Here is a 25630-nt window from a genome sequence, read left to right as displayed (position 1 = left end):
AGAGACACACACACACACACACATCACAAGGATTTTCTAAGAGTTCCATTTCTTCATCATGGGGATTGGTGATGTTTTTAAAAATATTTTTCAAAGCAGAAAAGGGGGCCGCTTTATTTTTCTTTGGAATAAGTTCCTGCCAGATTTTGCACGCTGCAGTTCTTTGGCGATGTGATGAGAACACATGCCCACCCACAGACACTAATTTTGCTCTTCACCCTTCCCAAGCAGCCTTTATGACACATGCTGTCTGTGCTCCATTTAATGGAATTCAAGAGGCTCAGTCAGACAGCAGGCCCCACGGGGCCAGTGCCACCCCTCTTCCTCTGGATGGGCACAAGGAACGTGTGTTCAAAAGAAAACCACAAAAAAGCCCAGCCCGGCTTGGACACTCCCAATCTGAAAATCTTTGCAACTGTATGAATTCACACTGGAAACGAAAAGTCATCTCTTGGGTTGAAATCTGGAAAGAGATAGTATCTTGTTGCGGTTCCTTGCACCCTGAGCTCTACGAAGATGAGTAGCTAACTCCTGAAGCTGCCCTCAAAGTGTGCAGCGAGGAAGGTAGTAGCCTGGCATGCCAGCCAAAGGCTCTTTCTAAGAGGGCTGAAGTGCCAGCCTGCCCCTGAAGCATTTCCTTTCCCTGGGGTGATCATTAGTCACGAAGAAACGCTGGTGATTAAGAATCCACCTGGGGATGGGCATGACCTCTAAGACTGCCCCACATGCATCCCAAGACAATCTGGGCCCAGACAATCAATGCAAACAGGCAGCCGGGAAATTCACCCCCAGAAGAATGCTCAGGACTAATAAAGCCTTTGCTGGTTTAGTCAGAGAGTGGTCACTGCCCATTTGTGTGTTCTTTAGAATGGGCTTCATGCCCTAGGAAGGCTGTTCCCTACTTGTTTCTGGCCTTTCTGAGCTACACACACAAGCCGACTATTTCCAGATAATGCTGCAAGATTTATCTCAGTGTTGTTCATCGCAACCCTGTGTAGGCAGAGTGACCATAAACCCCGGATGTGGGGGGACAGCAGAAGAGTGGGCAATGGACAGCAGGCAATGAATAGGCCGAGCTGGGGGAGATCACCAAGCACCCATAAATCATCCGCCCGCACGGCAGGAACGGGTGGTGGACTCACTAAGCAGATCTCTCTAAATGCAAGTATTTTGAAATGTCGACAGATAACCTATGGTGATTTTAAATAAACCTGTTTTTATTAAATGGTTACTGAATTCATGACGGCTTTGAGTCTTTAGAATATACTTTTTATAGATGCTAAAGCGGGGAGGGGTCTTCAAACCTCAAAGATTGGGAAAGCTATCCTTAATGTTTACTAATCTGTTTCACTAAAATATTCTGGACTTTCAGCTTTGAGGATTCAAACACTCTCTCTGAATACCTCACCCCTCAAGGAAGAAGAGAGAAAATGAAACAAAACAAAAAACCAACAGCTTTTGTGCAAGGTAGCTCAGAAAAACATGGCCACCAAAACTATCAAATGAATTTTTGAGTAGGACAGTTCTTTCTTGACATCCATCCAAGGAAGAGTTAGATGTTGAAGAACCAAAAGGGAATAGCTGAGAGTCGCTTCTATACAGAGTAATTAGTGGCTCCAGATTATAGACTCCAGTAAATCTATGAATAAAAGAAAACTCAGGAGGAATCTACAGGCCATAACAATAAATTCCCACTGAAAGGGGAATTAAAACAAGGGCAGGGCTAGGCCCGGATCGCAAGCACTTCTTAATTTAACACTACCCAGCACATAGCTCTGAACGCAGGCAGTGTCTCACTCAATATCTATTGATCGCTTCCAAGTTGAATGATCTGAGACCCTTGGTACTGGCTCTGGCTCTGTATTCCTGTGGCCTCAAAAGGGAAAAGGGGAATCTAAAAACCATGCAGTCACTTTGGAGTGATGGCTCATGGTGCTTAACAGCAAAGGGGCCCCTGAGGAGTGGCGGCCCCAACCGTAGGGGTGATTATCATTGCTGAATCTCAGTGATCAATATGCGCTGGGTGCGTAATGTAACCAAAGCTGAACGAAATCTATGTTGCCCTGAAATAACCTGGGCAGGACCTGAGTTAGTCTCAACTACACAAATCACAGGAAAGCAACACATTTTCACAGAAAATTCCAATAAACCAAGAACTTTAAAAGACATGTTTTCATTGGTATCTATGCCTATGCTATTCAAGCATCAGAAAACCAAAGACAGGGAAAATCTTAAAAAATATTTTCAAGGAGGGGGAAAGCACCTTACTCATAGAGGAATTAAGGAGGAGGATTACAGTGGATTGCATGTCAGAAACCATGCAGACAAGAAGAGAGTGAAGTCGCCCAGCCGGCGTGGCTCAGTGGTTGAGCATTGACCTATGAACCAGGAGGTCATGGTTTGATTCCTGGTCAGGGCACACGCTCAGGTTTCAGGCTTGATCCCCAGTGTGGGGAGTGCAGGAAGCAGTCGATCAATGATTCTCTCTCATCATTTCTATCTCTCTATCTCCCTTCTTCTCTGAAATCAATAAAAATATATTTTAAAAAATAAAAAATAAGATGTTTTCATATAGCTACCTGTAATCATTTTCTATAGGCTCAAGGAAAAAAAGATATAATGGAACTGAAGATGTCAGAAAAATTGGAGCAAATTAGCTATTTTTCTGATAACATTTAAAAATATACATATTTTTATTGATTTCAGAGAGGAGAAGGTAGGGAGGGAGAGACAGGAATATCAATGATGAGCGAGAATCACTTCACCGGCTGCTTCCTGCACACCTCCCACTGGGGATCAAGCCCACAACCCGGACATGTGCCCTGACTGAGAATCGAACTTCAACCTTCTGATTCATAGGTTGACACTCAACCACTGTGCCACACCAGTTGGGCTCAGATGACTTTTGACAAAGTGAACCCTGAGCTGAGGGTGGCATTCAGAATGTGGCTTCCAGTGAGAGCCCCATTTACTATAAGGTCACAAAATTCAGGCTTTAGTTTAAGCTGACACTTTTTTAAGTAGCCTGTCTTTTACAGCGTACAAAAAATGTTAATGAGAATAAAAAGGACTCTCACTTTGAATCCGAAGTATTTTTTAATATTACCAAATGCCCTTATTAAATAGGCACTATGCATGTATACACACACATGTAAAAATAAGCACTACAGATGTGGGCAGGAAAATTCTTAACAAAACCCCCACATATTTCAAATACTGTCCTTCCTCATTATTGTCCTCTACCATAATTAGCACGGTACAGCATAACAGGTGGCTTTCATTTATAGAATGCAAAATTAATGAAATTTGGAGATAGTCCCGCCTCCAAAAACAAGTTGGCCATTCTAAAAAAAAGTATACCCCTTAATCTACAAAACAAATAGGAACGAACCAAATAAGCCCCTTCACGCCGACTTTCCAGATTATCTGAATTCTAAGTGTATTTAAAGAAGTAAATTTAATACATTTAACACCGACAGTTTAAAATACAGATGCCTCAAGGAAAACAAGACATTATTATGGGCTTTACAAGAAAAGGGAAGAGAAACAAACACTGCCTATTTTTCCAGCTTGGTAGTCCCATATGTTTAATGCTGTCCGAGTGATAACAGAATTTATCATCATAAATGGAGCTGCTCCAAAAATGCTAAATCTTAGGTAAAATTGTGGGCAGTTGTCCTCACCCAGACGTTCTGGACAGACAGACAGACCAGAAAAGCAGAAATAGTACTGCTTCTGTCCCTAACAAGTAGGATGCACAGGATGCAGCAAGTCTTTTTTAAAAATACAAGGAGACACTGAATGGACTGTCAACACACAGAGGAATGTTTAATGTACTCAAATAAACAAGATATGCGCCTTAACTCGCCAGGCATTGTTTAAATTTAGTGAGTGAAGGGGGGGTGGGGTGGGGGAGGTCAGACAGGCGACACAGCCTCCCAATTATGCAGAGCAATCCTTCAGATCACATGAAAGCTATAATTAAAGGTTGATATCGAGCCCCCCAACTCCTCTTCTCCCACCTAGAAAAGTTAATGCATGAACTGAGCATGAACAAATTATAATTTGTAAAAACAGACATAGTCACTCAGGAGGGGAATAAAGCTTTCTTGCATTAAGTCATGCGTCTTGAAGGGTAGGAAAGAGCACAATATTGAAAAAGATCCAACATCCTGAATACAACAGTTATCATTCGACCACATCCTTTAGCTCACCTCTGCTTATTCATTTCTTTTTTAAGTTTTAAGCTAGCCCCCTAAAAGGTATACCACCTCTGCAAGCTGTTTCCTCGGCAGCATCTTTTAAGCTAAGGGCTTAACAAAGGGGATGGGTTAAGACCATCTCTAGCTGAATACCTAAGGAGAAATTTGTTTTCAGAAAAGGAGATGAGTGACAAGAACTCTCTGTCCAACAAAAGACCATGGTTACCTATGTGTCCTTGCACGTGGGCACAACACACACAAACACAAACACACGCTTCACTTCTTTATAAATTGAATAATTTTCTCCCTCCCTTAAAAACGGTAGAAAGCACACACTGGAAAGGTTAGGCAGAAGAGAAGGAGAAAAGAAAGCCCACGTAAACAGCAAGCACATACCTGCTGGGCGGTGCCATTTCCTCTACATGGTAGAGCCCATGTGCTGGCTATTAGCATTATTGCTACTATAAAGCTTCCGATAAAAATGGACCGTCCCTTGCGGACCTGAGAACCAGCTGGCTGCTCGAGCCGTGGTTTCCCCCATATATGATTCAGTCTCCTTGACAAATATACTGCAACGTACTGGATGAGTCATCCGAGGGTTAGTCCGCATTTTATAGGCCTGTTGTGTCATTACTCACATTCAACATCCTGCTTCTCAAAAGTGGAAGCTGGAAGCCTGACAGCTGACAGATGCTTCTTCCAATTAAAATATTGTTTAAAAGAATTCCTGTAAGTTACAATTATCAGTCATTGATGATACTATGAAGTGCCCAGGAAACAAATGGCATAGCTCAATACCCGAGATTAGAGTCTGTAGAACCACAAGTGCAAAACTGCTCACCTGCTCCCACCCCCAATCCAAATAATGTTGTTCCGAGTTGAGAGCAAGGGCCCTGCTCCTTCCTTTAAGCTATCAGTGAGGCCCTCGTCAATTCTTATGCTGTAAGGTTACCTAGTTGCAGGTGCTCTGTGAAAACTACACACCAACATTTCTTTGCTCCCTGGGTGTATTTTCTTAGGTGGGATAGTGGCTTCTGTTTATAAAATGCCTACCTTTTAGAGCCGTGGTTCTCAACCTGTGGGTCGCGACCCCTTTGGCGGTCGAATGACCCTTTCACAGGGGTCGCCTAAGGTAGTGGTTCTCAACCTTCTGACCCTTTAAATACAGTTCCTCATGTTGTGACCCAACCATAAAATTATTTTCGTTGCTACTTCATAACTGTAATGTTGCTACTGTTATGAATCGTAATGTAAGTATCTGATATGCAGGATGGTCTTAGGCGACCCCTGTGAAAGGGTCGTTCGACCGCCAAAGGGGTCGAGACCCACAGGTTGAGAACCGCTGGCCTAAGACCATCAGAAAACACATATATAATCACATATTGTTTTTGTGATTAATTACTACGCTTTAATTATGTTCAATTTGTAGCAATGAAAATACATCCTGCATATCAGATATTTACATTACGATTCACAACAGTAGCAAAATTACAGTTATGAAGTAGCAACAAAAATAATTTTATGGTTGGGGGTCACCACAACATGAGGAACTGTATTAAAGGGTCGCGGCATTAGGAAGGTTGAGAACCACTGTTTTAGAGAAAGCATGTTAGGGGTGAAATGATAAGCTCTCTGGGGTTTGTTTGAAATATTTTAACCAAAAAAGACAGGGTGGGAGGTAAGAAAATGTGGCAAAATCTTGGTAATTGTTGCATCTGAGGTGAGTCTATAAGCTTATTATTCTCTCTTCTTTTGAGTATCTCTGAAAATTTTCATCAAATGTTTGTGTGTTTTTTAATGTTCAGTCCTTATAGTCTAAATTTGTGCCCAAACAAGGCACTTTCAAGCTAGGTATGAACCTGCCATACGTGTGAGCGTGCGGCCCCTTTTACACGGTGCAGTCCAGTGGCTCTGTGGGTGAGAGAGAGTCCAGCCTGAAGGCATGACACATGTCCTAAGGCCACTGTGAGGGCTGCATCCACCCCACCCCCACCCCAAACACAAATGCTCGGTGCCCTCTCCTCCCAAGACTGTCTGGTTGTTCCTTGTGCTTGCTCTGAGGACACCAGTCCAGGCCTCCTCTGTGAGCTCAATGTTGACACAGCGAGGGAGAGGTGACTATTTCCAGCTTCCTTATATGGTTCTGCAAACGCTCTGAGAGATTATGTCACCTCCACAGTCCCCTTAAACCAACAAATCGCTTTGTAATGTGGCACAGTGTTTGCCCGACTCACTTGATGCTCAAATTGGGTGACTTAAGCCACCTGAAGGAGAAAGAGAGCTTTGATTTCAAGGCCAGAAAAAAAAACACCCAGATATGGAAGCTCCAAGGTATGTTCAACGAAACCACTGTTGAAACTAGATGTCATTACAAAAAACCTCGGTGTTGTTGTTATGTTCGGAAAGCATGACAAGTCAGCATGGGACACTTGAAATACACAGGTCCCACTAAAGCGTGGGAGGATGTCAGGCCAAGGCTCCCACCTCAGCCAAGCCCAGTTCTCAAAGGACACTGCCCCAAAGACTGCAAATGGGCTGCAAATGGTTGTGACAGTCTCTACAGAATATCAATGACAGCCTCACAAATATGGCCTGATTAGGACTGTGTGTGGGCCCAGTGAAGCCTTCCCTGGTTTAGGTTCTTCCCTCTTAAGGATTACAAGCTACAGGCTTATCAAAATGTCTGTTTCATCAGAGCCATTGTCCATCATTGGGCCTATTTGTTACAGCTGTTAGCCCAGCCTGACTGACACACTGACTGCTCCCAGTGGTTCTTAACTTTGGCTGCACATTAGAGTCACCTGGGAATCTTTTTAAAATCCTGATTTCTGGGCCCCCTCCTCCGGAAATTCTGTTTCTTTGTTATGGGGTGATTCTAATGTGCAGCCAAGGTTGAGAACCACTGACGCAATGCAACAGGTAGAATTAGGGGAATTAATAAACTTCTAGCCTATTTTGAGTTTCTAAGTCTTTTAAAGAAATAAATCCATAGTTCATTAAAATATTTTTAAATTCAGATTTTACTAATTAAAAATACAAAAGTAATAGCAACAGCCCGGCCGGTGTGCCTCAGTGGTTGAGTGTCAACCTAGGAGCCAGGAGGTCACAGATCGAGGCACATGCCTAGGTTGTGGACTCGATCCCCAGTAGGGGGCACGCAGGAGGCAGCCAATTAATGATTCTCTCTCATCATTGATGTTTCTCTTACCCTCTTCCTCTCTGAAATATATATATATATATATATATATATATATATATATATACACACACACACACACATATATGTATATGTATATATATATTTTAAAAGTAATAGCAACAACAATGTATGCACACACAGAATGAGAATAAAGCCAATGTGGTAAAGTGTTAACAAACGGTGAAATGGGTATAAGAGAGCTTTGTACTATTCTTGCAACTTTTCTATAAGTATAACATTTTTAAAAAACAGAACATGATTATATTTAATACACAAGTTTGATATAACAAAAAATTAAAACACCAGAGTAAAATAGTAACAAAAAACATGGTATTTCATTTGCAATGCATGGTAAATGGTTAACATCTTTAGTCATAAATAAGCTCTTAAAAACCAGTAACAGGCACTATAATAATGCAAGGAAACTGGAAAAAGTAAAATGAAATAATATAAGTGATGATTAAGCATTAAGTATATATGATAATTCTGCTGAGCAGTGATGAAGAATAATTTCTCTGCAGTATCACAGTGAGGAGAATGAAGACACTGGAATATGACATATTTTAAAATAAAGTTAAACACAAATGCATAACTTCTGCTGCAAAAAAAGAAAAAGAAAAAAGAGAGAGAGAGAACTATATGGTTTCATAACTACCATAGTTATTGCTGCCACCTTCACCCATTTAAAAATGTCTTGCCCATAAGGAAATTTACAAACATGTAAACATTGAGAAATGCCTCTGGGTTAGGGTGTCTCAAAGGATGTTCCTTGCAAACAATGTTATAAGAGGCTCCAAAAACAAAACAAAAAACCCAAATAAACAATTCAGAAAAACAATATACTATATCCTTGAAAATACTGTTTAAGTTTGTTTAGTCTAATCTTTCATAAACTTATTTGACCACAGGAACCTCTACTTCCATTACTGTTAAATAAAGCACTTTGGGAAATGTTGTAGGTGATGAAATATGGGATATCTTTTTTCTGACCTTTTGCTCTTTCTAAGTTTTCTTCAGAATACACTGTACTATCACCACAAAAAGCATCCAAACTTGGCTTCTACTATCTTTAACAGACATTTCTATCTGCATGCTAATGCATGCTAATGACCACGGGTAGTCAGCAAACAACTTGTATTTTATGTGATTACCCGTCTCCCCTAAGTCCCCATCAGTGGCAGCCAAGGAGCTGCACCTGTGTGTACAAGGGAGTGGACAGCTCATGCTGGTGTTGGTGTTTCTGTAAGAGGCAGCTTGTCTCGGCAACACCACGCCTCGGAGCAGCAGCTAGCCTCAGGCCCACCTCCACCTCGCCATTTTCAGAGCACTGGGTCTTGGAACTTGGAAACCAGTCTGGATATCTTTGGCCTCCAAGCTCCCCAGGCCAGTCTCCTAGCACTAATCCTTGGATGTTAAGAAGCACAACGAGCCTGGAAAACACAGTAGAACATGGCTTCCAAATTCTATTAACTCACTAATGGGCCCTTATTTTTAAAATTCTTGCCATGTTTTGGGGTGTTTTGTTTGTTTTTTAGCAATTATCTGTATGTTTTTTGAGGGGCTAAAGTCCAAATACCAGCTAATGTGAAGATATAAAAGCAAATGTGGGTATCAATGATGTTAGTACTATAGGCTGTACTGACTGTATAAAGGGAAAGAGCATGAGTTAAGCTATCTTGGTCCAAAATCCAGCCTGGCCATTACTTACACTGTTTAAACTTATCTGAGCCTCTGTTTCTTTATCTGTAAAATGGGTACAATGCTATTAATGATCTCACATAATTGTTCTGTATGGGATAAATGCGATCATTTACGAGTACTTGGTAAGAGCCTGGCCACATACAAAGCACGCATTAATTTATGCAAACAATGATAAGGATATTGTAAGTTTTATCAATTTAGACTGTCAGGGGTGGGTAAACCATGGCCAGCCACCACACTCATCTGTTTACATTTACATGGCTGCTTTAGTGCTACAAAGACAGAGTTGAGCAGTTGTGACAGAAACAATATGGTCCCCAAAGCTGAAAATATTTACTATCTAGACCAGGGGTCCTCAAACTTTTTAAACAGGGGGCCAGTTCACTGTCCCTCAGACCGTTGGAGGGCCGGACTATAGTTTAAAAAAAAACTATGAACAAATTCCTATGCACACTGCACATATCTTATTTTGAAGTAAAAAAACAAACGGGAACAAATACAATATTTGTATTTGCATGTGGCCCGCGGGCCGTAGTTTGAGGACCCCTGATCTAGACCTTTACAGAAAAAAGTTTGTAGACCACTGGTGAGCAACATTTGAGGGATAAAGAACCAGTTCTTTTCCCTACAGAAGTTTTGGTCTTTGGTCCCTTATTTTGCTTAATGCCTCAATTCAGAATCAGATACACAAGTGTTATCTGTGGTGATTTGGTCCACAGGAGCTACATAGGTCATGCTTCCCTTACAACACAAAACACAGCGTCCTGTCTCATGGCAGGTGGGGAATCTACAGAGCCTGAGGTTGCCTGCTGGTCTTTCCGCCTTCCCTACTGCAGAGTCCAGTGACCCCAGCTGATATGTGTGAGTCCACAGCCTGCCTCCCCTCCCCCCAAGTCACATCTGTGCATTATGTTGAAACCACATGTGTCCCTAGAGCTTGAAGCAAGAGGTGAAAAATGATCTGGAAGAGGCATTCAGGAAACTGAGCAAACAGAAATGAAGGATGCTTTCAAGAGGGCTGGACAGCCACGGCAGGATTAATACAGCACTAGGGGCCTTCACAAAGGAGGGTTGCTACAACACCACCACTGCCAACAAGAGCCCAGTTAAGAAGACCAGGGGCCAACCCAGAAAAATGAACAACACGCCCCAAATGCAGGTCCCAAGATGCATCCCTGCATCCAATCACCCTGCCTATTTTCTTTGGCAGGAAAACTTGTTTATTTGGGGAAAATGAACCCACAGCGTTAATGGATAATGCAGGTGAAGGGACTCCTGGGACTTGTCTCTGGGAGAGGAAATTTGAACAAAAGAAACCATTCTAATTACTTCAGCTAGTTCTCTTACAAAAAACGTCTACGCCAGCTGTCCGGACAGAGATGAAATCTGGGGTGTACTTAGACACACAGTGTCTTTCTGGCGGCCACTTGTTGCCTTACTGGCAAATGTCAGTATTTTTGTGAAGTCAATCCAACAGAAAACTGCACATGGTAAATAATAAAGTGGATGATGAGGCTGGAGCTGGTCAAGGAAGAGGAGGGAGGCCGATGATTTCTATTGTTACCCATGAGAGCAGGATTTCAGAGACAATACGAAAATCTCCCGTGAAGCCAAGTTAGTTTTCAGCCCTAAAGTGTTCATGGCTGGCACAGGGGTAAGATAAGGCTCCCTCCAAAGCTCATGATTAATTTGGGGATGTTCAGCTTGGCCAGAGTCAGAAGACCGTCACTAACTAAATGCATATGGGCTATTATATTAAGCAGATTTAAAAAAAAATAACAAAGAGACCCTATGATGTGAAGAAAACCTTTCAGAGCGAGGCTTGTAGATTCAACCAGGTTTCTCTAGAGAAAGGGAAAGGGAACTCACATTCACTGAGTAACCACGAGGTGTGGGGTGTTCTGTATGGCTGTATCAACGCACCTACAATTTTGTTCCTGATGTGCGTGGAAGAAAAACGGGGCTGAGCTACCAGGTTGATTTAGTCTAGAGAGTCTGAATCTCCGAGCACAGGATGTTATGCAAACAGGCCAGCACTGATAAAAAGGAAGGAATCCAAAATATATCAGGAATATGGGAAAGTCACTCTGGGAAATGATGGAAGGAGCCAAGGGCTTGATACAAAGGAAAAAAGTGAGAGCGTTCAGAGTTCTGGGTATCGGCGTATCTCATTGTATTGCACTTTGCTTCACTGTGCTTCACAGGTGTTGCAGGTTTTGTTTTGTTTTGTTTTGTTTTGAAGAAATCAAAGGCAACACCCTCCACCAGCAAAAATATCACAACTGGTTCTGGAATGGAACCTGCAATATCTCCAAGGTTTGCCTGTATAAGGCTGCACTGGAGGCTGGGTGTCCACTAGAAAACCACTGTACCCTTCAAGCCTGGAGTCAACGGGGCAACAGGGCCTGACCTCAGAGACCTGGGCTGCCAAGAGAAACCATGCCTGGGCCTAGGGGTAAATTTTAAGTTCAAGGGATGAGGTTGCCTCAAGATCTAGAGAGGGAATACAGGGAGTGCCTAAGGGGTGGCCACTTAGTGTGCTTAATATCTGCCAGGCAGAGCAGCCAGGTCTGTGTTTGAAATCTGCTCAAGGCTGGACGGTTTGTTTCTCAATGCACTGGTACCATGACTATCCCCGAGCACGTTGAGCAGGCTGGTCCCAATCTGCCATCAGCCTCGCTCAGCCCATTCTGCTGTTCCCCTAACTTTAGGCCAGAGGCCAGATTAGACCTGAAGCTGCTCGAAGGCTGTGTCATTCCAGGAACAGACTTCAGAAAGGAAACCTGCCACTCACCTTGATGTTGTTCACAAAAAGTGTATCCAAGACAATGCAGCTTTCTAGCTAAGCAAACCGTCCACGTGGAAGCTACCTGTTTGGCAGATGGCTATACCGATATTTAGCTGTGGACACAGAAAGCTCATCTGAGAACTCTCAGCAATACTCTTCGATCACGCCCCTAAGTAAATAGCACACGCTATTGAAGTTAGAAGTCCCACGAACTCATTTTGTTGGGAGGCAGGAACCTGGGCCTGGCTTTACCACTAGTTCTATGACCTTGGGCAGAATGACTTACCTTCTTGGTGCCTCAATTTCCTTGTCTAGAAAATGTAGGGCTGAAACTAGTTCAGTACCTGAAGCTCCAAAACTCTACAAGGAATGAATGGGTAACAGCTAAATGAGAAAGCTGCCTAATAATACAAGTAGACAGAGAGAGGAACAAAGAAAGCTGGGCAATGCTGGTTTACTCAAGACCAAGGGGCTGGGGCCCTAGCCGATTTGGCTCAGTGGATAGAGCATCAGCCCTCAGACTGAAGGGTCCTGGGTTCCATTCTGGTCAAGGGCACACACCTTGGTTGCAGGCTTAATCCCCTGCCCCGAGAAGCAACCAATCAATGTGTCTCTCTTGCATGGCTATTTCTCTCTCTGTCTCTCCCCCTCCCTTCCACTCTAAGAATCAACAGGTATATATCCTTAAGTGAGGATTAACAACAACAACAACAAAAAGACCAAGGGACTGGGGACAGAGCTATGTTCCTGACCCTGGATCTAAGAGGCCTGCCTAAACTAACCTACCATCTTAAAAAATTTTTTTAATTGATTTTAGAGAGGGGAAGGGAGACAGAGAAACATCATTTTTTGTTGTTCCGCTTATTTATGCATTCATTGGTTGATCCTTATATATACCCTGACCAGGGATGGAACCCGCAATCCTGGCATATCGGGGCAGCACTAACCACTGACCTATATAGCCAGGGCCTCACACAATCGTTTAAAAGGATGCAGAACTCACTCCAAAGCTAAAACTGACTTTTCCTTACAAACATTAGTCAACAGTATCAGCTAATGTGAACATTACTGTGGTTGTATCACAAGCACTGTGCCTTACGATCTCCCAGGACTCTTATCCCGAACACAGGCGATAGGGAAACAGAGTCCGGCACACCCTCTTCTCTGCCTTCACAGCCATTAGTAACACAGCTACAGCATTCTGTTACGACTTGCACGTCACCGTTGCCATTGGATGTGAGATTCTCAAGAAAAGGTTTTCTTTCATTTTTCTAGTTTACTTCTGTAGTTCAGTGTCCAGCAAATGGTAAAACCTTGGCAGAACAATTTTTTTTTTTTCATTCAACAGACGAACCATAGAGAAACCTTTACTGGCTTAAATAGGGACTGGAGATAAAGATTATATGAAGCAAGGAAATGACAGAAAGGTGGTAGCAAACTTTTGTAATGTGCATTTTTTCTTCATTACAAAAGTGATTAAGTTTACCGTGGAATATTTAGGACATGCAAAGGAAAACATTCACTGAAATGACCTGTAGGTGGTAGAATTTAAGAGCATTACAGACATCTACAATTATGGGATGCCTGCTTGCTAATTTATTGTATTCTTTGCCACATTTAAAAAATGATTGGGAAGTAATATTTTCCTATTTTTTCATTTCTGATAAAGTCAAAAGGTAATAAGTGCAGAGCTTAGTGAAATGTTTCTTCCCTGCTTTAGTTCAGCACCCCCATAATGGATTTCACACATTATGGACCTTAGATAGTAACTAAAAAAAAAAAAACAGGAGGGCAGCCTAGAATTCTAAAACAAACCTGAGAGGTATCTAGTTCTAGACCAACCACACTTGACAGAGGAGGAGGCTAAGGCCAGCGGTCACATTTCTTGCTCAAAAGCAGTAGGAGCCAGAACTGGACCCAGAACGCTAAGGCCACTGTTCCCTACAAGAACTACCTGCCTAGCTAAAATCAAATTCTGCCACACCGTTGACTTCTGGTTTCTGAGAGGCAATCAGACATGATTCCAGAACAAGAAAAGTAAATGACGGTGTCCAGAATATTTACCTGCACTACAATTCTCAGGTGCCAGATTAAACACATCATGAGAAGGGCAGCCAAAGGCACACGTTTCTCTGAAAATGATTTCTGACTTTGCCACAAACATTTTAAGTCTACCAGAAACTTAAAAAATGGGCCAATGAACCCGAGTTAAGGCTCACTGGTCAATAGATCGCAAACTATCAGATAAGGCTTACCGATAAGACTTTGGCACCAACTTCTTCCCCCTGACTCACCTAAAAGCACAGTTAGTGAGCATCCAACCTGCTTCAAGTATCTCCCAGTCTCAGGAATTCCCAAGAGTGGTCACAGTAAAGCTTACACAGAGCGGGGAGGAAAGGGAGAATCCAAGTACCTCCTCGAGAAGTGAACCTTGCTCTGTGAACCTTGCTCTGTGTGGGAGTTAAGATGAGTGCCTTACAGATGAAAATTCACCACCACCCTCTCAGCAAGAGAACAGAAGCAAGAGCCTGAGCCCATTGGAGGCTCTTCCTCTCACTGAACACATCTGCTGGAGTTGGCTGATATTTGGGGCCCACTATCCACATGCCTCTCCCGGTCCACTGCCACCCTAGAAGTGACTCCAGGGTTTAAAGATGCAGTACATATTTCATCTGTCAATGTGGACTCCAAGTGCTAGCCCACGATCTCACTTGGTGCTCCATCGTGAAAACACTGGCCTTCTCAGGACTGGAGGAAGAGGAGAAAGACTATGCTGGCCTCCAACAGAACTGCCAAGGGTAATTATAACCACATGCGATTTTCATCGTGTGTACAGCTCTAGTCAAGAAAGGAAGAGACCCGTGGGAGAGCTAACAAGTCCGTGATCAAACCTCAACCTGATCAGTTCCCATCCCTAGAACAGTACTCACTGTAGTACTCATCCCAGGAAGAAAAGGGACCAAGGAAGGCTTAGGCTTACCCACTCTTCACTCACGCTGTCCATTTCAAAGGACAGCCTTCAAATTTCATTAAAATAAGTCTCAGAAGGGAACAGTGGGGGGGGGGGGGGATGCCGACAATGAATGTGGGCTCCACCTATTTTATAGACTTAAAAACCAAAGAATAAGCTCCAAATGCACAAACAAATCCTATATAATAAAAGGCTAATATGCAAATTGTCCCCTCGACCGGGAGTTTGACCAGGGGGCTGGCCAACCACCTGCAGCCCCTCCCCCCAACCGACCCTACCCTTGATTGCCCCCCACCCACCCTGATCAGGGGCAGGACCAGCTGGCCAACCTCTCGAGTCCCCTCCCCGCTCCCTGAGCCTGGCCCAATTGGGGCAGGCTGGCTGGACCCCACCTGTGCACGAATTCGTGTACCAGGCCTCTAGTAAAATATAAAAGGTATATTTGTGGCAGAGCCAAGAATAGGTCCTGAGTGAAAATTCATCTCTCAGAATACTGTTAAATAAGGTATACTCCCCCCCATGTCCTTTGTTTCAAATCTCTCCAAAGATGTTCTCTACCCCCTCTTTCTCCACTCAAAAGGGAGAAAACTATTCACAGATTTCATTTGTTTGTTTCCTGTGAGCCCTGGAGGAATTGTCCCTGATACTAAGAATGTGCCAAATGTGAAGAGCAAGTCTTAACATTAGAACATTCCAAGCTCCCAGGGTGGGACCAGTTCAGCTCAAAGGGATTTTACTACCACTCAGTAGAAGCTGGAAATAAATACAAATACATAGACAATGTGGCTCATGGAATGCCAACGGATAAGCAACAGATTGCACTGAAAGACTAGAATGGGAAGGGAAGCCATGCCACCCGCGCCCGCCCCCCCCCCCCTCCCCAGCTCCTCCCATGGTGCCATCTCCACATAAGACAGCAGCTAACTGTGCTGGAGGCAGCCTGCCTTCCCTGTCCCCTTCGTTAAACCTTAGATGTGGTCAGCTCAGTTTATATTTCAGCGTGAGGAAGCAGAAAAGCCCACGACCTTCAGAACAGACCCAAATATTTATAATGTGCTGCGGAGCAAGGCATCATGGGAAGAATATGGCACACATTCCATGGGCTGGTCACAGCCTCACTGGTCCATCTCAGGACAGTTTCTGGGATGTTTAAGTACAGACAAGCAGAGGTCAGGAGCTTATAAAACACACTAACTGAGCAAAGTAGATCACCAATTTATCTGCACTATGTAGGTTTAGATGCATTTATTCTTTTTAATTTAGTCAACTGTTCTGCATAGGTAACACATTCATGATTCATAATCAAAATATAAAAAGGTAGACTCCCACTACATCCCATCTGCCCTGTTCCTTCTCCCAACCAACAAGCCAACTGTAACCACCTTTGAAAAGTTTTGTGTGTATCCTTCCAGGTTTATGTAGTCTCCTCTCACCCTTTCTCAGTATGTTATTCCTATGTTCTGGACTTTGCTTTCTACCCTTCAGAGATTTTTTCCATATTGGAACACACGGCTAACCCATCCCCTTTTTACATCTGTACAGTATTCCACCATAAGGATGTAGCATGATTTATTTAACTAGCCCCTTATTCATGAACATTTAGGTTTTTGTGAACTCTTTGCTATTGATAACAATCCTGTAATAAACAACTGTGTATATATCAGAGTTGCCTTTATATATTAAGATGTGTGTTTATTGCTCTGTAATTGCCTGCCCATTATACAGAGAAAGAAGAAAAGCAAACCCCATCTGATATCTAGACAAAGCCCTCCTAAAGCAAAAATGTGGTTATGGAAAAATAAAATGAGATTTTGATTTTGTATGATGCATATGTGGAAGGAGAGAGGCAGAGTGCCATTATTTAGGTTGCCCATTTACCCCCCTTATCTTCCTCCTGCTCACCTCCCAAAAGTCTCACCTCCCATTCACCCTAGGAACCACCCTGGCATCTGCCCCTTTAAGAAATTCTGACAGCATTCTATCTCACTGAGGAGGGGCGCTGCAATGTCTGGTGCCACCTCCGAGGGCAGAAAGTAACCCTCTCCTCCCCCGGCCATTATCTGGACCTGCACCCAGAGTTCCAGCTGGAGGTGAGGCCACACAGAGCTCAGGGAAGCAGGCCTGAGCTGCTGCTGGTCGGTCCCTCTGTCAGAGCACAAGTCCCAGGTGAACCCCAGGGGGAGGCAGGAAAGCAGGACCCCTCGACGGAGCCCAGGGAGGGGCCGTTCCAGCCCTTCCCAGCCACTGCCTTCAGCAAAGGAGCAGGAAATCCAAAGCTGTCCCTGAAGCTGACTCATTCTCTCCACAAGCCGCCTGATGGTTCTATGCTAAGTTTACCGAAGGGAACATGCCTCCGGGCAGGCAGAAGCAGCGCAGCACAGACGTGTTGGGGGGGGGGGGGGGGGGCTCAGTGAGCATTTCCTCCGGGATGGGTCAAGGTCCCACCAGAGGCTCAGGGAGGCGAGGAAGGAGAGGCCATCCTGTAAACATCAGCTGCGTCAAATGCCATCGGCACCTCTTGTGGTGCATATGCATCATCACCTGCGTGTGCACAGTGACTGGCCTACTCACCTGCAGTCAAAGTCAAACTACTAAAAACAAATGATACTTGTTGGGACCCTAATTGGAACAAAACAAATGTACTGAAGCATTTGAGACAAACTAGAGAAAACCGAATATGGATTTGGTATTACAGGAGGTGAAGGAATTACTATTAATTTTCTTAGGTGTGATAATGGTATTGTGGTAACTTTTTTAAAACTCCTTAACTCTTAGAAGTACATATTGAAATATTTATGGATAAAATGATGTTTGGGATTTGATTTAAAACACTCCAGCCCACCTTCCCCGACCAATAAAAAGTGTGTGTGAAGTGTGTGTGTGTGTGTGTAGAAAACATGAATGACTGCTGGGTGATGAATACATGGGGTCCAGTATGCTATTCTCTTCACCTCAGTGAAGTTTAGAATGTTTCATAACAAGAAAACAGCCAAGTGCCACTGAGACCTCACTACGGACTGGCCAGAATGGAGAGTTCAGCCCCTAAGGGTGATGCCTCGGCCTCAGATGTGTGTAATTTGGCGCTCGGTTTCATTGTTTGGGGTGCAGCCCGAATGTCTGGGTATTTTTCAAACTTTCCTAGGTAATTCTAATGTATAGCAAAGGCTGAGAATCAGTGTCCAGGAACCTAATGGAGTGGGACAGAAAAAGTCAGGGTAAGTGTGAGAGGACAGTGGCAGTCCCCTGCTCTTATCTGTAACCCCCATGGCCCAATTATCTTTCCAGGGTCCTGAATCTGGGGTCCAGGCCAAGCTTCTGCGAATTACTGGTGCCATCAAAGATGACACTGGAGCTATAGTAACCACTAGGGACTTGGCAAATAGATGAAAACCAGAGGTGGGCCTGCTTTAAATGCAGATGGCAGACAACCTGTTATCAATATCAGGATTGCAGTTCACATCAAGCTTTTCATTGGTTCCCTCTCACCCACCTGAGCATTCGTTGCCAATGTGTATCTCTCTGAGATCAGCCTATGTTAACTATTAAAAAGTTCCTGTTTTAAGAGGCTGAAGGGTCTTGGGCAGCTTAATTTGTTCTAGCTGCTGAGTGCTGGAGCACTACAGCTGGCCTTATTCAAAGCAGAGAGCAGCTGGCAAGCATCCTCTCAGAGCACAAGCCTCACCTCGCCAAGGGACAGGGGGAATTTTCCTGCAGCAGGTGGCATATCCTGATGTGTAACGGTGGGACTCCGCCCACTCTCTGTGGCTTTGGGGTTCATTCTGATGTCATTCACAGGGCCTTGGGAGAGTTGGGGGGTTTACACCTGTTGAGCCTTCCCTCCTTATAACTCCTCTGACCTCCCTCACAACAACCCTGAAGTGTCATCGTGTTCCCATCTGACAGATGAGAGAAATGAGGCCCAGGCAATCCTACTTATGACAGCACAATCAGGCAACAGACAGCAGAACTAGAGTCTGACCAAGCCCCAAAGCCCCATGCTCTTTCCACAGCCATGTCCTCCGAGATAAACATTAGGGTATCGTGGACGTGGCACCTCTCATTGCCACCTGTAGGAAATAATCCAAAGGTTGCTCGGGGGCCCAGCCCTTCCGGATGAGTCTATTAGTCACCAAGAGCCTGAAGATATAAAACCCTTGACCTTTCTTCCGACATTTTCCACAGGGACATGCACTTTCCCTCCACTCCCAGTGAGCTGACTGTCGCCTTCCAGCCACTCAGCAGTGTCTACGGAAGGGGGAGCGCTTCTTACACGCGCAGCTCCATGGTCTTGGCGGAGGACACCAACCAGAGCACTCCTCCCTCGCACACTCACACTTTCAGACCTGAATTCTGTGTATCGCAAGGCACACACAGACCTGGAATGCAGGTCAACCCAGGTTCTGGCCTCTCCTCCTTGGATGCACTAAGCCTGCTGCTGCTCTTGGCCCCACCAGCAGCGACCCCCCCACCCCCAACTCAAGGCCAACTCGGCTGCAGGTGTTACTTAAGACCGTAGATGCAAATAAGGCCCGCTTGTACTTCCAAAACAGAACCTCGTGTCCTAGTAAATGTTGCCCACTCACACCCAGACCCCTGCCACTAAGACTTGAGACTTCACTAGAGCAGTGGTTGGCAAACTCATTAGTCAACAGAGCCAAATATCAACAGTACAGCGACTGAAATTTCTTTTGAGAGCCAAATTTTTTAAACTTAAACTATATAGGTAGGCACATTCAACTTTAAATTCACGGTTTTCGTCTTCCGTTTTTCTTTGCTTCTTCTTTGTAGCCATGTCAAACAGGGCACCTAAAAAATGTTTCATTTTATAATAATAAAGCCACCAACACAAAAGAATTACAATTCTTAAATTGATGACAAAAATACCTGTAGGATTTGCAGCTGGTTGGAAAAATACAGGTAACTTGATGCTTCGAGTAGGTACTTTTGTCACCCGCGCGCGATTGCGGACGCGACTAGCACTAACCACTGCAATGAGACTGCTGACTGGCTCACTCAACTCGTGCAGGAATCGAGCGCCTCCCCTGCGCTGCATATCCCGTGGCCCGCCTGCACCGTGTCTCCCATCGCCCCACCGACCGACACCCCCACTTCTTCTAACGCCACTTCTTCAAAATAGACTCGCCCAGGCCGAAAACCGACTTCTGCTCATGGACCAGGAAGTTTCAATCACACTGTATGTGCGCGCCCGTACGTGGTATTTTGTGGAAGAGCCACACTCAAGGGGCCAAAGAGCTGCGTGTGGCTCTTGAGCTGCGGTTTGCCGACCACTGTACTAGAGCTTTCAAGGAGCTGCCCCAAGTCAAAAGCTGCCTGAAACCCTTCTTCTGGGGACTGCCTCAGGGCTAGTCTTACAATAAATGAGCCAGCCATTAAATTTAAAACACAAAAATCAACCTTTACTTTTTAGTTAAGCACTCAATTTCACCTTACAGTGGATCCATCACCAAAGCTTATTTTCGACTTATTCATTCACCTGAAGGCCATTTCCAAACTTACAACCTACCTTTCCATTTGATATACATAACATCACCATCTTTCTCTTCTGAAGAGTCCCCAAAAGGCTTCTGGAAATGTTTCAAGCAAATGGTTGGGAGGATGGAGTGCGCATGGCGCCTCCTGAAGTGAGGTCACGGCTTTGACAGATACAAAGCTCAAGTACAAAGGAACATAGTCAGGTACAAAGGGATATGTTCTGATATGTTTGCCTTTAAACAACAAAAAGCGGAGGCCACATGATCAGATCTGCCAGTACATTTTGTATAAGACTCTAATCCAGTGGTTCTCAACCTTCTGGCCCTTTAAATACAGTTCCTCATGTTGTGACCCAACCATAAAATTATTTTCGGTGCTACTTCATAACTGTAAAATGTTGCTACTGTTATGAATCGTAGTGTAAATATCTGATGTGCAGGATGGTCTTAGGTGACCCCTGTGAAAGGGTCATTCGACCGCCAAATCCATCATGCAGCATTAAATGGCATTAATGATAATCAAAATGAAATGTCAGCTGACATTTACCCAATGTGCCAAGTACACTATACCTTTAAGCGTTCTCTTTAATTCTCACATCTGTTCTCTAAGACAGGAAATAGGAGTATCCCTATTTTACAGTCCAGAGCACCAAGAAGCCTACCCAGGAAGCCATTGAGAGGTAGAACCAAAAGAACATTCTGACTCCAGAGGCCAAAGGCCTTAACTCCTCTGCTATTCCAAACCTCACCAGGTTGGCCTGCCGCCTCTGGCGGTGTGCTGTCTGCATCCACACGGCAGCTGCAGGGCACCTGGGAGCGGCAGGTGGGACACCGTTCGAGACAACCCTGGCACAACAGCCACATGGGGAGAAGGTGCAGCAGCATGGAGCACTTCAGAGGCCACGTGAGAGGGTGCTCTTCCAGCAAAGCTCAGAGGCACTCAGCTCAGCGGCACAGAATTGAACCCTCCCTGGCGTCGTGTCCCAGCCTGCACCAGCAGACGTGTCGATACTAAACAAATGCCTGAGCAGGACGGACCAGCGCGCACATGGGACTGGTCTGGGCAGCGCAGGACAGCCGATGTTAAACACCTGGCTCTGGAGTCGCACCCCAAGTTGTACTCTGTGCCCCACTGACTTCTAGCTATGAGGTCATCTTTTTTTAACTGTCGTTTCTTCATCTGCAAAACAGAAAAACAATGACACCTGCTCTGGAGTATCTAATAAAGCACCGGACACAGAGTAAGCACGGAATAAATGCTGGTTCTCTGGTGGGTTATGCCAGCAAAGGTTCGGTATACCCTGGACAGCAGTGTGGACACAATGTGTCAAAAATACCAAGTGCCTCGGTGCAGGGCTGCTCTGACACTGAGGACAGAACAAACCCCCACCCCCGGCACAGGTGCCCAAACAGAGAAATTCCACCACGTAATATCCTTTGGCAAATGACAACTAAACAGTCCAACAGGTTCTTCCTGGACCTCTGAAACTCCTCCTTGCAACAGGGAATTGTTTGCGGCTTTCAAGCACCACTGGAATTTCCCCCCTTTTCCTGAAATTCCACCCCAACATCAGGAGGTGGTTATGGTTCTGTACTTGTGTCCCTCTCAGTGCAGGAGTTTCCTAAGCTTCACACCCACCTCGCGTTTGCCCAAGATATATTTACACTTGAGAAACCACGCCAAAGGGCGGGGGGACCCGGGGACACGGGACTTGTCTGAAATAGTGGCTTTCCAGGCCGCTCTGGGTAGTTCTTGGGCAGCTACTGGAGCCTGACCTAGGGTAGAAGAGCACTTTAAAAAGGAAAATAAAATGAAAAGGCCCTCTGGACACCACCAAGCCTGCAGGTCCCAGGCTGACAGAAGGGAAAGTTCTGAATTTTGAAAGAAAGGGTTCCAGGAAGAGGCTGGTGTACAAAGCAGGCTGAAGAAAGAAAGAAAAGAAAGGAAGAAAAGGAAGAAAAGGAAGAAAAGGAAGGAAGGAAGGAAGGAAGAAAGGAAGGAAGGAAGGAAGGAAGGAAGGAAGGAAGGAAGGAAGGAAGGAAGGGAAAGAAAGAAAGAAAGAAAGAAAGAAAGAAAGAAAGAAAGAAAGAAAGAAAGAAAGAAAGAAAGGAAGGAAGGAAGGAAGGAAGGAAGGAAGGAAGGAAGGAAGGAAGGAAGGAAGGAAGGAAGGAAGGAAAAGAAAGAAAGAAAGAAAGAAAGAAAGAAAGAAAGAAAGAAAGAAAGAAAGGAAAGAAAGGAAAGAAAGAAAAGAAAGAAAAGAAAGAAAAGAAAGAAAAGAAAGAAAGAAAGAAAGAAAGAAAGAAAGAAAGAAAGAAAGAAAGAAAGAAAGAAAGAAAAATTAAGCCAGGAGGGGTGCTCTTGAAAGGATTTTTAAAAATTCCTGAGGCTGCTTATTAAGTTATTAACTCCTGAGTAGAAGTAGGCTGTCCCACCCACTGCCCTAGGCAGTCTTGTTAGGGCTGGGTCATCCCCTCCACCCAGGCCACCTGGGCAAGGAGCCTCCCCGACCCCCTGAACCCCTGCCTCTGGGGCCATATTTGCTTCCAAGCCACACTGGCAGCTGACCCCACAGTATATAGACTAGCAGCTCTGTCCTATAGAAATGTAACATGAGCCCCATACACATATGCCCTTATTTTTTTAGTAGTCACATTAAACAAGTAATAAAAAACAGGCAACACTAATTAGAATACTATAGCTGACATAATCCAATATATCTAGAATATTTTCATGTCAACAAGTCATCAAAATGAAAGAATTACTAATGGGATAGTTTACATTCTTTTTTGTAACAAGGCCTCAAAATCCGAAGTGTATTTTACACGTGCGGCACATCTCAGCTCACACCAGCCTCATTTCAAGGGCACGGCAGTCCGGGCAGCTGGGGGCTGAGGAATTGGACAGTGCGGGTCTTGAGAGCAGCCGCCAGGGTCTGGTGCAGGAATTTCCAATCCAGTCACCTGAGTCGCCAAGGGCAGAGGGATGGTGCCTTGTGCAAAATCTGACATCCCAGCCCCACCTCAGAAGGCCTCAGTAAAAGGCAGCTGGCTTCCCTCCAGTTTCCGCTGCGGCACAAGCCGCCACCCACGCAGCCGGTCCCCACGGCCTCTCTGCAAGAGTCATACCAGAAAGCTCACACTGAACAAATAACCCACCAGCAGGCTAGCTTGGGCTGTCAGCACAAAGAGCAGGAGAGCCAAGACAGTCTCCCACAGGCAGGTGGGCCCACTGGGTAACGAGCAGAATGCCCTGGCCTACTTACCTTGTGTCTATCTGGCCTGGACGTGTCCACACGGCTTTTTGCTTTTTCTTTGTGCACAGTCATGGGCACCAAATATACTCTAATTCCCTCATTTGTGACAGGAAGAGGGAAGTAGGGGCCCTCTTTCTAGTTGAAAGACGTTGTAAGAACACATTACGGCCCAACGAGGGGTATTTTGAACTCTTCCGAGGGGCAGCAGCCTTTCCGGAGCCATTATTCCCTGGTGGATATTCAGCAGGGCGTTTAAAATGTCCCCAAACAGGGCCCTTTGCAGCTGTCACACTATCTCCCTCAGACTCTGGCCAGATAGAAGCCACCTTTACCCGGGAGGAGGGGGCTGAGTGCCCGTCAAAACCCGCTGCAGGTCACTCCCCCCCCACCCCCCCCACCCCCGGGTTTCCCAGGCTCCGGGCTAAGAAGTCTTTCTGGTTTAGCCTTACTTGCTGGGGTGTCTAACTGAAATCTCTCAAGGGAAAAGCCTGACACACCAGGATGGAAAAGTTATCTTATCATTTGGAGAAAATAATTTAGGGCTGGGTAGATAAACATGTACAGGAAATACTTCTATAGAGGTCTTGATCCTCTGAAGATTAATAACCCACGGAACTGGAGACCAGCTTCAAACTCGGAGGAAATAGGCAAGTTATAAAAACAGGAAGAACGGGAAGTTTATTTTTGGATGAATATTTGTTCTAGTGAAGCTCTTGATACTGACACAAACCTTGATCCGCAGGTCATTTGCTGCAGCTGAGCAGCTGCGGAGCATGTTTCCACAAGCTGTCCCACCAGAGATTTCCGGGTCTTTCTGGAAAGGGCCTCGCCCCACGCCTGCAAAACATCTGCCTGGCTGCCACTGGCCCCGAGGACTCCTTTCTCCTTCATTCCCGTGGCTGAGTAGAATCTCCAGCCCAGCTAGAAACCTCAGCCATTTCCAACCACCCCCTCCACCTTCGTCCCCGGTGCCCAAAGCCGGCCATCTCCACCGGGTATAGCTCTTGTATCCGCCACGTCTGTACCAGCATGATCTGATCAGGCTCCCTCCATGGACTGCCAGCCTAGCCTCCCCTGGTCTCACCAGCCTCCCACCACCCCCGCCACATACCTTCCATGGCTCCCCACTGCTTCTAGAATAAAACCAGATGTTCTCCAGTTTGACAGACAGCTCTTCACAATCTGGCCCCACCCACCTTCAGAGCCCCATCTCCACATGCAGGACTGGCTACAGGATGTGCAGAACCCAGTAGAAAATGAAAATAATTGATGGGGCTCTTTGTTCAAAAGTTGAGGATTTCAAGGTGGCAACAACATAAACCAAGTATGGGGCCCTTCTAAGCACAAGGCTCTGTGTGACCACGTAGGTTGCACAAAACTGAGGCAGGCCCTTTCCTCCCTCAGATGACACCAGTAGGCAACAGATGCTGCCACAACTAGGAAGAACCCTTCTCACCTGTCCTCACCCTCACTGAAACTCATCCTGCCCCTCAAAGAAGACTTCAAGACAAGGAAGCCAGCTTCCACCCTCTCATGTGAGGCGTTCAGATACTCCTTCCACCGAGCTCTCTGGCCCTGATCTATCCTGTGGTTATTTATTTACCTAGCACTCCTCCACGCCTTAATTAGACCAAGAGTCTCAAGGCCTTGGGTCCATTGCTTAGTCATTCTGCGCCCCCACCCCCACCCCACCCCACACACACATCTTTCATGAACAAAACTTGGTACACATTAGGTCTGCTATAAATTTCTATTGAATGGCCACTTATAAAGCCCATGACCTTGCCAAGTGACTGAGGAAAGGCAAAATTAAAAATTCCCCGAGGATCTTGCTTTTACATAAGAGGAGAAGTGGAGACTGAATACACAATGAGCTTGAGGGCATCTGAACAGGACTTCCATTAGCCATCATTATGAAACCTACCGGCCAGACACAAAGGCTGCACATGTTGACTTTGGCAGTGACTTCACAGTGGCCTAGCTGGCATAGTGGCAGAAAACTCACCACCTTCCTAACTGCTGC

General features: G+C 45.1%; 1 protein-coding gene across 8 annotated transcripts in view; it reads right to left on the bottom strand.

Moving 5' to 3' along the window:
- The window catches only part of SPRED2 (sprouty related EVH1 domain containing 2), a 116864-nt gene that overhangs the window by 48724 nt on the left and 42510 nt on the right, over positions 1–25630 (bottom strand). The window contains exons 1-2 of one of the 8 annotated variants that reach the window (XM_059659627.1): positions 24719–24807; positions 24338–24444 (exon numbers count right to left, since the gene is read on the bottom strand). The exons of 3 other annotated variants lie outside the window; for them this stretch is intronic. In XM_059659627.1, the coding sequence (XP_059515610.1) occupies positions 24338–24354 (17 nt within the window). In that variant the 5' untranslated portion in view covers positions 24355–24444; positions 24719–24807. 4 more of the 8 variants (XM_059659624.1, XM_059659622.1, XM_059659625.1 and 1 more) reach the window with 4 other exon arrangements.

This window comes from Myotis daubentonii, chromosome 12 (assembly GCF_963259705.1).
Source record: "Myotis daubentonii chromosome 12, mMyoDau2.1, whole genome shotgun sequence".
NCBI lineage: Eukaryota > Metazoa > Chordata > Mammalia > Chiroptera > Vespertilionidae > Myotis > Myotis daubentonii.
The sequence above is the reverse complement of the archived record's forward strand: the minus strand, read 5'-3'. Positions and strand labels throughout refer to the sequence as shown.